The 12,998-nt window shown below is 38.7% G+C and overlaps 1 protein-coding gene across 1 annotated transcript in view; it reads right to left on the bottom strand.

Moving 5' to 3' along the window:
• The window catches only part of Mfe2 (peroxisomal Multifunctional enzyme type 2), a 741,845-nt gene that overhangs the window by 407,654 nt on the left and 321,193 nt on the right, over window positions 1-12,998 (bottom strand). The window contains exon 14 of the mRNA XM_090372984.1: window positions 3,553-3,676. Within this exon, the coding sequence (XP_090229110.1) occupies window positions 3,553-3,676 (124 nt within the window). The remainder of the gene's footprint in view (window positions 1-3,552; window positions 3,677-12,998) is intronic.

Genomic DNA, 12,998 nt, shown 5'->3' with positions numbered 1-12,998 from the left:
TGATCCGACCACAGATAGGCTCCATCTTTCGCAGGTCCCCGCGTCGCCTGCCAATCCATATGCAACCCATGTATGCCCCCCCCTCCATGCCACGGGCCTCATCAATTCATCCAATATCAATTTAGGGCTCTACCTTGAACAGTATTTCTTAGTTGGTATGAAAAGCCTTGTAGCCTCCAAGATTAAGTCTCTGAAGGGTTCACTTTTAGAATTCACCGTTGGTATCAAAACATACTCAGTTGATTCCACTCTATAGAATTTAAAAACTGTCTGAGACCTGTGTAGCCACCTTTACAAAAACAAAAACCCTTCCGTTTACTCTTGATGGTAGTTACATCTTTAAGTAAATCCCACATCAGTACACTGTGATCACTGTCACCTAGTGGTTCCTTATCTGTAAATTCTTACTGCTGATAATCAGATCAACGGATACTCCCTCTTGTTGCCCCTCAAACATTTTTCTGTAGAAAACAATCCTGCGAGAAATTCACAAAATCTTGCTAGCGTGTGAGTGAACAATTCACAAGTTCCAGTCAATATCTGAAAATTCAAAATCCCCCACTACAAGACACTCCGATTCACTGGCCCACTCCACCTCTCTGCACAACTGCTCACTGCACTCATCAGCGTCATTAGGCCTACAACACTCCCACTCTCACCTCCAAGTGCCCATGCCACACCAAACATCCAACACTGCACTGTCCACCCGCGTCAACCGGATGCACCTCCTCAGACCTTGTCTCTCAACCAACAGCACAACCCCTCCCCCTTCCTACCCTGTCCATCCCCTCTGCACACACTGCACTCCCCAAATTCCAACTCTGCACCTCCCACATCTGTGTGACACCATGCCTCCGATATGCCAACAACATCTGCCCCCGATGTCCCGATCAGCACTTGAAACTTATCAACTTCATTCACCATACCTCCAGCATTAATGTACATGCAAGTTCACATGCACCCTTCATTACTCCTAGTTTCCCTAACACAGTCCATATTTTTACTTGTTCCACTATGACTCCCAGCAGCTCATGAAAACCCCAGCAACCTGCTCCCCAGGGTGCTGCTCATTACAACAGAAGCAGTGCAAGAATCCTTCACCTCTGCCTGCAGCCACCATTAACCTTTTAGTGTGTGAATTGCCCCAAAATAGACAAACATAACATTGCCTCAATAGCATCAGCAAATATTCTTGCACCCTTTCTATTTAAGTGTATCTCATCCCTGTAGAAGCAGTCTCCTCTTAGCAAGCACAGACCACGCTGAAAAAAAATTCTACCCTATGATCCTTGCACATTCTTTCCAGGACCGAATTGATTGAGAAGGCTCTCATCATATACTCCTTCCTATCGTGTCTGGGCAAAATTGCAGATACTTTCAAATTTAACCCTAACTCAGGCTTTTTTTTCACCATTGATCTGTTCTTGTTAAGTAAATCTGCAGATCTCTTACTCCTAAAGTTGTTAGTGTCAACGTGAACAACAATATATCACCTTTTATACCCTTAAAACACTGCTCATCGTGGACTAATTGGACGCTGCATCATTGGACACTGCTCCACTAATGTTATTAGTGGAGTCCCTCAGGGCTCAGTATTGGGTCCATTATTGCCTTCCGCATCCATAAATGATACCGATGACGGCATATCAAGCCCAATGTCCAAGCTTGCAGACGACATGAAGGTTGGCAGGGCCGTCAAGGACGAGCAGACTAGTAAATATACTTCATCCAGGAAGGGAACTACTCAGATATAGTAGCATGTGTGGAAAGACAACAGCAGATCCCACTGACACTTCTCACCTTGAAACATCTATGTAGAATGGCAAGAAGTCAGAATGTTTAAATCTGTGTGGTGGGTAGAGTTTGCAGGTAGGCAAGAGATGATATGTTAGCTTCCTCCAAGTAAGACAGAAGTCACAGGCTGGAGGATATTGCATTGGTAATAACAAAACCTTGTTTACTCTGATATCTAAACCTCTGAGTAGCTCTTGGATATGAATACCAAATAGTTGAGTGTTCTAATCTATCTCTTCACTTTGTTTAGAAGGTTTTCCTAGTTTTACTACTGTTGCTACAGTTAGGAGGTAATGTATTCTCTACCGAACTGGTTCTTATTTATTAGATTATATTTATGCTGTTGTCTTTCTTCTTTTTCAAAATTAAGCATTATCTTCTATACTTCTTTTGTTCAGCTATTCTTATTTAATAAATTTTTTCCTCATTTTTTTATTGCTTGCATTCAGTTTTCCTTGGTTTAGGAATTTGTTTTATGCAAACAACTTTCTATTGTTATAAGAAAGCCTTCAAGTTATATTGTGTGTGTACACAATTTCTTCCCTCACTTTGCCTTGGATTATTTCTTACTCTCTGTGAACTCCCCCAGTCATCTTATGCATATAATTTGTGTATATATTTGTTTGGTCTGCTATCTGTTGGGCTAGCTGGTATTCTGCCAGTATGCTCCTAAAGATTCATTGCTGAAGGTTCCAAGATTTTACAGCACAGAGGACATGCAAACCGAATCACAGGGAGTGCTGAACACTATATCAAAGACCTTCAGGACACATTCAAATCACGGAAGAAGTGGTGGGATCAGTGTTTACACTCTCTCAAGGGGACTACTTCGAAGGTGACGGTGGCAAAAAATAAATTAGACTCACCCAGGGTGAGTCTAATTTATTTTATAAATAAATTTTGGGAACTTTTGGGTAGCACCTTGTATATAAAGTGGATGAAGGTATGTTGTATTCGTTTGCAATGTTTATTTTGCTCCATTCCATCCTATCAGCCGCTTGTAAAATTATATAAGTATACTGAAATTTTTCCATTTTATTTCTAGGCTTAATTCTCTGTGTTTATGTTTTGTTGCCATAACTGCTAGATGAGGTTTAACATAAGCAAAATTCAGCTGATTTTTAAAAGACAAGTTCCAAAAAGACAGCTCTGATAAAAATGACACAAAGTAGATCACAAATATAACAAAATTCTCTTTGAACCCAGCTTACCAATTGCGTCTCTAATGATGTTTTTCAGAGTGACTTACGTTGCAATTAAAATACTTTTGTTTAGGTAAAAGTAAATTCTAATAAGTCAGTGCTGTCGTGAAACATGTAACCAGGGTATCACCTGCAGTAATAAGGGCAATTTTATGACAAGAAGAGCTTTGTATTAAACATACAAAATAACATTATTTCACACAGAGTGAAAATGGACTTTGTAATACATATTAACCAAATTTTGTAATTAATGAATAAGTTTGCAAAGAAAACTCATTGCATATCCTTTCACAGGGGAATGATATGAGCTTTGTATAAATGAGTATTCTGTATAAAATGAGTTTGTATTAACAAGAGTCTACTGCATCATACTTAAGATCCAAATGCAATGAGCCACATCAGTAAATCATTATTAAAATGGGATAGCAAGAAAATTATAAACAAGCGGTTGATGTCAGTGATTAATCAATCACTTCGAATAAAGTTACTTAACTGACACATGTGGGTTTTACAAACAAATTTATTTAACAAGATCAGTATGAAAATAAAGTCATACCATTAACAATCATTACAGCCCCAGAACCTTTATCCAATACATCTACTACTTGACTTCGGGAGGACAGCCTTCCAGTTGAGGGTAGAGGCTTGTATACCTCCAAATACTGTTCCCCATGCAATATCTAAAGATAAGAAAATAAGCATTGAGTGATTCTTTACAAAAAAAATAAATAAAACATAAAAACATGAATGTTATCATACCAAAAGATTGTGAATAAATATAACTCAGAATATGATCTAGGTCCGTTGTGAATGTTTAATGATATTCAATTATTCTCTTTAAGAAATGAATTCTGAATAACAGATTAAAATTATGGTGGTATTATGATCACTGTTGAGTTGGATACAAGATTATATGTGCCAGGATGCAGAATTCTGAGCTAGGGGAAATTTTTTATGAAAATTTTTACAGTCCTTTTGATTAATTAACCTATTATAGTCGAACTTTGTTATAATGAGCCGGGAAATAACGAGATCACAGCTGTAACAAGCAAAAAGCCATAATGATTTTAATTTACGTGTATTCCCATGCAATCGCTCACTGTTATAAAAAGCGTACAAATTTGTACGGTACAAGCGTACCGTACAAATTTTGGTAATTGACAACATTCTTAAATGCTTGGGTAGCTGAAAAAATCCAATTCTTGGAATAGACGAAAATGAAAAGGCGACTTAGCTTTATGATTACCCGCATCAGATTAGCAGCTGGTTTATGACCTTTTCATTCTGGGGATGGGGGCTTTACAATAGTGCACTGCCGTTCCGCTTGTTGCATTACCCTATTTACAGATTTTCTTGTATTCACTGAAGCATAAATTTATTTCAGGACTTCTAAGAATTTTGGAAAGAGGACTTCTAAGGAGTTTGTATGCAGATAACTTTATCATTTTAAAATAAAATCAGAAACAAACCCGTCCCTTCGGAAACATTTCTACTAACAAAATAAAGTGTCTCTCAATTCGCAAAAAAGTCAAAATTATTCACAAGTTAGAACATGGTGCAAAAAATGTTGAAGTGTGTAAAAAGTTTTCTTTGTCCATTTCAAGTTTATTGACATTCTGGAAGAAGAATAAAGATGTTTACATATCAGCACTGGAAAAGAACATAACTGAAAAAAAAATTTAGAAAGTGCGAGGTTACAAACAATGAAGCATTGCTTCAATGGCTCACTACACAAAGAAGTACTGGATTTTCAATAGACGGTGCAATCTTGAAGGACAATTTGGTGATGATTTTGTATGTAACAATAGTTGGCTGGATCGATTTAAAAACCGACATAATATCGTTATCGGAAAATCGTTAAAATCTTGATACTTCAAAAAAAGGTAAGGAAACTTCCTGTGAATTACACTGCAAACAAGAAAGCTTGGATGACTTCGGATATTTTTCGGTAATACGTAAATAATTGGAATAAGGAGCTATTCAAAAAGAAGAAAAATATTTTATTGTTAGTTGATAACTGTCCTGCACATCCCAGATTCAAAATTTGTTCAACATTAAGCTAGTGTTTCTGCCTCCCAATACGACATCAATTATACAACCAATAGAGACATGGGTGTAATCAGGAGTTTAAAAGGATTTTAAAAAAGATTTATAGAAGATTTAAAGTTCAATATTTAATCAGTCAAAGAGAACAAAAACTTAACGAGTCTATACTGATATTGAAGGCTATAAATTTATTGATGTGTGCAACAACACCACTTTGACAACCAAATCGAACTGCTTCCAGAAATCGAAAGTAAATTCACATGAAATTTCAATCTTAGATGAAGATGATTGAAACGAAGAAAATAGCTTACCATTATCCAAATGGTTGCTACGTAACAATGTTGCAGGTTTTAATACAGATAACATCGATCAATTTGTACGAGTCGATGACAACTTATTAACTAGTGGTCTTCCTACAGAGAGTGACATTGTAGAAACTGTACTCAATAAAGACAATAATGACAATGATTGTGATGATGATATGATGACAACTGAAAGTGAATCAAAATCAGTGACGACAATCTCACAAGCTCAATGTGCAATGAAGACTCAATTTTTTTGAAGGAACTGAGGCAAGTAATGAGACAATTAACACATTGAGTGTTTTAAGGGGAAACTGAAGAAATATAAGAGTGAAATCTTTAAAACAAACATCAATTTTAAGATTCATATATAAAGACTAATAGAAATTGTGTTTATTATTTGTTAGTATTATTTTTAATTACGAAGAATAATTGTTTAGTATTAAGTGTATGGTTTTAAAATTACAGACTAATAAATTGTGTTTAATATTACATGTACTGTAGTTTATACAAGCATATTAATACAAATATGTAGGTATATAGTTAGATTATTTTTTTTCTCTCTAATATTTCTTTTGTTTTTTGAATCTTTTTATCAAGTTATAAAGAATTTTTAAAAAAATAAGAGGTAGATTTAGCTCATCACTGATATAAAGTGTTCATTGTCTGGCTAATAAAAGGTAATAAGAGGTAAAAGTGATTCTTGCACTACTTCTATTAAAATGCAATTGAGCAGCAGCCTGGAAAGCAAGGCAATGGGAATTTCCAGGACTGCTGGGAGTCATAGTGGAACAAGTAAATACATGGTCTGTGTTAGAGTAACTATGAGTAGAAACAGGTGCATGTATACTTGCATGTACACCGATGCTACGAGTATAGTTAATAAATTCGATGAGCTTCAAGTGCTAGTCAAGACATCAAAGGCAGATACTGTTGGGGTATCAGAAACCTCGTATCACACAGACATAAGCAGTGAAGAACTGGAATTTGGGGAATACAATATGTACAGAAAGGATAGACAGAACAGAAACTGAGGAGGGGTTATGCTGTTAGTAAAGAAACACATAAAATCTAAGGAAGTGCATCCAATTGATGTGGGTGGACAATGCATTGCTGAGTGTTTGGTGTGACATAAGCACTGGAAAAGGAAAAATGAGAGTAGGTGTCTGTGATAGGCCTAATGAATCTGATGAGTATAATGAGCAATTGTGCAGAGAAATAGAGTGGGCCAGTAAATTAGAGTGTCTTATAATGGGGGATTTTAATATCCCAGATACTGACTGTAATTTGTGGGTTGGTCACACACACACACTAGCAAGACTTTTATGGATTTATTGGATGATTGTTTTCTGCAGCAGCATTTTCGGGTGGCAACTAGAGGGAGTAATACTCTTGATCTGATTATCAGTAGTGATTCTTCATGCATCAAGAATCTGCAGATAAAGGAACCACTAGGCGGCAGTGATCACAGTGTGCTGAAGTGGGATTTACTCAAAGAGGAAACTACTATAAGGGGTAAAGGGAAGGGTTTTTGCTTTCGTAAAGGTGAGTACGGTGGTCTGAGACAGTATTTAAATTCTATACAGTGGAACCAACTGACGATGTTACCAACAGCAAATTCGAAATGGAAAGCATTCAAAGAATTAATCTTGGAAGCTACTAGACTTTTCATACCAATAAAGAAATACTGTTCAAGATTTAGGCCTAAATGGATGTCAGATGAACTAATTAGACATGTGACAGAGAAGAAAAATGCATGGGATACATATAAATTAACATGTGACACAGAAGCCTATGATAAATATAAGCTGGTCTGTAACGAAGTTACAAAGGAGGTTAGGCAGGCGAAGGCACATTACGACATCCTTTGGCAAAAGGATGGAAAGAAAAACAGCAAAGAGTTCTTTACTTATGTAAACTCTAGAAGGAAGCAGATGAATCAGATTGGTTCACTTGATATTGATGGTTCAACTGTTGATGATCCTGCTCAGGTAGCTAAAAAACTAAATGAATATTTTGCATCGGCATTCACACATGAAGAGTTATTCAGAGATCGGAATGCCAGAGGTGTATTCAACTCTGGCAGTAAGCTAGTTAATCTTGTAATAACTGAGAGTAAAGTGGAGGAGAAATTGTTGAAGATAAATGCAAGAAAGGCACTTGGGGTGGATGGAATCTATCCAGTTATATTACAGGAGGCAGCAAACCCTTAGTTAGGAGGAAGTAAGCAAACCCTTAGCCATAATTATGAGAGCTTCCTTGGACTCATGGGAGATACCCATGGACTGGAGATGTGCAAATGTGACCCCAATCTACAAAGAAGAATCAAAGGGGGAGACATAATTACACACCTGTTAGTTTAACTTCTGTTCCAGAGAAATTAATGGAGGCACTGGTTAAAGAAGCATTGTAGGATCATCTTGACAAGACTTCAGTTATAGCTCGGACACAGCATCGGTTTGTTAAGGGGAAGTCTTGTTTGTTGCTGTTATTTTGGTTTTTAGGAGCATTAGCAACTAAGGCCATATTGCTCCGGGGATAGAGGTGGTCATTCCCTGACCTTTCCGCATCCTCCGTATTTGGTGGCTCACGTGCTCGAACCCCGTTCTAATCAAGAAGAGTGTGCTACGCACTGCTGCTCCTGCCCACATGGCTACAGAGGTGCCTAAGTCTTGTCTGATTAATTTGATTGGATACTATGATGTAGTCACAAAGGAACTGGATGAAAAGAATAACTTTGATATCATATATTTGGATCTTAGAAAAGCCTTTGATACTGTTGCACATGGAAGACTGCTGCACAAATTGGAGCAGTGTGCTATTGGAGGCAAATTGCCGCTATGGATAAAGGGATGGTTGAGTGGGAGGAGTCAGAGTGGTAATCAATGGACACTGCTCTTCGTGGACTAATGTTATTAGTGGAGTCCCTCGGGGTTCAGCGTTGGGTCCATTGTTGTTTTCTGTATTTATAAATGATATTGATGATGGTATATCAGGTTTAATATCCAAGTTTGCAGACGATACGAAGGTTGGCAGGGTTGTAAATGACACTAATGACAGTACACTGCTACAACAGGATCTAGAAAAGTTGAGCAGATGGGCTGACAGGTGGAAAATGAAGTTTAACATTGACAAATGTAAAGTACAACATATGGGAAGCAGCAATCCCAGAGTAACGTATCAACTCTGTGGTACCACACTGACAGTGGTAGAGAATGAAAAGGACCTGGGGGTAATTGTGCAGGCAGATATGAAGTTTTCTGAGCAGTGCAGACGGTCTGCAAGAGTAGCTCATAGTGTCTTGTCAATGATATACAGGAATTTTTCTTTGCAGGGATAAGGAGGTGGTTATCCCCTTGTATAAAGCAATGGTCAGGCCACACCTCGAGTACTGTTTACAGGTCTGGAGGCCTCATTTTCAGAAGGATGCAGAACTGTTGGAACAAGTACAGAGAAGAGCAACAAGATTAGTGAATGGAACAAAGGGTTGCTCTTACGAGTGGTAGTGCTATGGCTCAGGGAAGAATTGAAGGGGACAATGTCCAACATATCACCACCTAGAAAAAAATGAGCAACTTGTGAAATGTTTGCTGACATTTCTGGAACAGGTCATGATCCAACCAAGAAGGATGTCTTTTATCTGGGTTGGTGCAGAGAGCATGAAGAAATTAGATGCCCACTGGGTTCAGATGGGTGTTAATGAAAGTTTGAAGAGTATGGTAGATATCCTTCAAAGAATTAAAACGCAAGGGCCATCAAGCTCTCAGCTGCCCAACTCAACGCCAGAACTTACTCTTGTGCAACACAGCTGCAATCTTCAAGTCAGAATGTGCTGGTCCCACTGGAGCTAGTTATTGTTACTGACTATTCTCACAGTGGCAGGAAATAAGTTATGGAAAAACATATGGGTGGAATAGGACCAAAGTATGTTTTCCAGGAGCAAAAGTTGATGATGTTGTACAGAAGATATCATCTTTTAGCATAGGCATATGTTGCAAGAAAGCAAGCTTATGCAGCGTCAGCCAAAAAAAAAAAAAAAAAAAACCCCTTCCACTTCACCCCTACGTTTGTTTGAAATACCAGTCCAACTGAGCCTTAAATTTATTTAGGCTATCAACTTTCACAACATGGGATGGAAATCTGTTCCACCAACCAACTACCTGCTGGCTAAAGGCAAATTTCCGCACATCTATCCTACATCTGTCTTTCTTCAATTTCAATTTATGCCTTCTCAGGTGATTATTCTGAGCAAGAGGCAATATCCCATCAGCACTGAGCATGCTCAAACCATTCAAGGCTTTGCACACCTCTATCAGATCACATTGCCGGTGCCTAGTCTCCAGACACTGTAATTTGCAAAACTTAAGCCTTTCTTCATAAGAGCAACCCTTCGTTCCTTTCACTAATCTTGTTGCCCTTCTCTGTACTCGTTCCAGCAATCTACATCCTTCTTGAAATGAAGCCTCCGGACCATATACAGTACTCAAGGTGCGGCCTGACCATTGCCTTATACAAGGGAATAATCACCACCCTATCCCTGCTAGAAAAATTCCTATATATCATTGATAAGACACCATGAGCTACGTTTGCAGCCCGTCTGCACTGCTCAGAGAACTTCATATCTGCCTGCATAATTACCCCCAGGTCCTTCTCATTCTCTACCATTGTCAGTGTAGTACCACAGAGTTGATACGTTTTAGGAGCATTAGCAACTAAGGCCATATTGCTCCGGGGATATGAGGTGGTCATTCCCTGACCTTTCCGCATCCTATATATTATGTAGGACTTTACATTTGTCAATATTAAACTTCATTTGCCACCTCTCAGCCCATCTGCACAACCTTTCCAGATCCTGTTGCAGAAGCATAGCATCAGTAGTGTCCTTAAAAATCCAGCCAACCTTTGTATCATCTGCAAACTTGGAAATTAAGCTTGATATACCATCATAAATATTATTCATAAATACAGAAAACAACAATGGACCCAACACTGAACCCTGAGGGACTCCACTAATAACATTAGTCCACGATGAGCAGTGTCCATTAATTATCACTCTGTCTTCTGCCACACAACCATCCCTTTATCCATAGCAACAATTTGCCACCAATGCCACACTGCTCCAATTTGTGCAGCAGTCTTCCATGTGCAACAGTATCAAAAGCCTTCCTAAGATCCAAATATATAATATCAAAGTTATTCCCTGCATCCAGTTCTTTTGTGACTACATCATAGTATCCAATCAAATTGGTCAGGCAAGACTTCCCATTAACAAAACCATGCTGTGTCTGAGCTATAACTGAAGTCTTGTCTAGATGATCCTGCAGTGCTTTTTTAACCAGTGCTTCCATTAATTTTCCAGGAACAGAAGTAAAAACTAACAGGTCTATAATTACTTGTGTCGCCCTTTGATCCTCCTTTGTGAATTGGAGTCACATTTGCACATCTCCAGTCTGTAGGTTCCTCCCCTGAGTCCAAGGAAGCTCTCCTCATAATTATATCTAACGGATTGCTTACTTCCTTTGCTGCCTCCATTAATATAACTGGATAGATCCCAATCACCCCAGGTGTCTTTCTTGTATTTATCTTCAACAATTTCTCCTCCACTTTACTCTCAATTATTACAAGATCATCTAGCTCACTGCCAGTGTTTACTTCATCATGGCATTCCCCTTCCTGAATAACTCGTCCTGTGTGAATGTAGATGCAAAATATTCATTTCGTTTGTTAGCTACCTGAGCAGGATCATGAACAGTTGAACCATCGGAATCAAGTGGACCAATCTGATTCATCCCCTTCCTTCTACAGTTTACATCAGTAAAGAACTCCTGGCATCCCTTGCCAAAGATTTCTCGTAATCTGCCTACGCCTGCCTAACCTCATTTGTAACTTAGTTACAGATCAACTTATATCTATCATAGGCTTCTGTGTCACATGTTAATTTATATGTATCCCACGCATTTTTCTTCTCTGCCATATGTCTCATTACTTCATCTGACATCCATTTAGGCCTGAACCTTGAACAATATTTCTTAGTTGGTATGTAAAGCCTAGTAGCTTCCAAGATAAGTTTTGAATGCTTCCCATTTTGAGTTTGCTGTTGGTAACATCATCAGTTGGTCCCACTGTATAGAATTTAAATACTGTCTCAGACCATCGTAGTCGCCTTTACAATAGCATAACCCTTCCCTTTACCCCTGATGGTAGTTACCTCCTTGAGTAAATCCCACTTCAGCACACTCTGATCACTGCCACCTAGTGGTTCCTTTATCTGCAGATTCTTAATGCATGAAGAATCACTACTGATAATCCAATCAAGAGTACTGCTCCCTCTAGTTGCCTCCCGAACATGCTGATGTAGAAAACAATCATCCAATAAATCCACAAAGGCCTTTGCTAGTGTGTGAGTGGCCAAATCACAAATTCCAGTCAATATCTGGGAAATTAAAATCCCCCATTATAAGACTCTCTGATTTACTGGCCCACTCTATTTCCATGTACAGTTTCTTATTATACTCATCACAGTCATTAGGCCTAAAGCACACACCTACTTTTTTGATCTCCCAATGCTTATGTCACACCAAACTGACTCGACACTGCACTGCCCAGCGATGTCAACTGGCTTCACTTCCTTGGATTTTATGTGTTTCTTAACTAATAGCATAAACCCACCTCCCTTCCTATCCTGTCTATCCTTTCTGTAGACATCGTACTCCCCAAATTCCAGTTCTGCATTATTTATATCTGTGTGACACCACGTCTCTGATATCCCAACAATATCTGCCTTTGATGCTTTGAGCAATACCTCAAATTCATCAAATGTATTTACCAAACTCCTAGCATTGGTATACGCAAGTATACGTGCACCTGTATATATGCAAGTATACGCAAGTATACATGCACCTGTTCTTATTCTTAGCTACTCTAACACAACCCCTTGTACCCCAATGACTACCAGCAGTCTCTGAAATATCCTGCATCTTATTTTCCAAGCTGCTGCTCATTCCAATAGAAGCAGTGCAAGAATCACTTTCACCTCTGCCAGTGGCTACTGTTAATCTATTAGTCCTTGATCCCCCCAATCTAGCAGTTTTCCACCCTACCTAACACTGCCTTGATAGCATCAGCAAACATTCTTGCACCCTTTCTATTTAAGTGTATCCCATCCCTGTAGAAGCAGTCTCTCCTATTAACACGTTTAAGGGCATAAAAGGTGATATTGTTGTACATGTTGGCACTAATGATATTAAGAGTAGGAGATCTGAGAATTTACTTAACAAGTAAGGGCAATGTTGGCAAAACGTCACGATTTAAGATTGAATTTGGAAGTGTCTGCAATTCTATACAGCCAAAATCAATCCTGCCCTCATGGGTTAGAATTTTTCAGTTTGGTCTGTGCTTGTTAACAGGAGAGACTTTTTTACGGGGATGGGATACACTTGAATAGAACAGGTGCAAGAATATTTGCTGATTCTCTTGAGGCAGTGATAGATGGGTTGGAAAATTGTTAACTCGGGGGGGGGAGAGATACACCGACTAATAGTTTAACTAGAGCTGCAGGCAGAGGTGAAAGTGATTCTTGCACTGCTACTATTGGTGCATGCAGTAGCCTGGAAAGCAAGGTATCAGATTTCGGGCCTGCTGTGGTTCATTATGG

Source organism: Mastigoproctus giganteus, chromosome 4 (genome assembly GCF_048544385.1).
Source record: "Mastigoproctus giganteus isolate SK-2022 chromosome 4, ASM4854438v1, whole genome shotgun sequence".
NCBI classification, from domain to species: domain Eukaryota; kingdom Metazoa; phylum Arthropoda; class Arachnida; order Uropygi; family Thelyphonidae; genus Mastigoproctus; species Mastigoproctus giganteus.
Note: the sequence above shows the minus strand (reverse complement) of the source record. Positions and strands in the feature narration are given on the sequence as shown.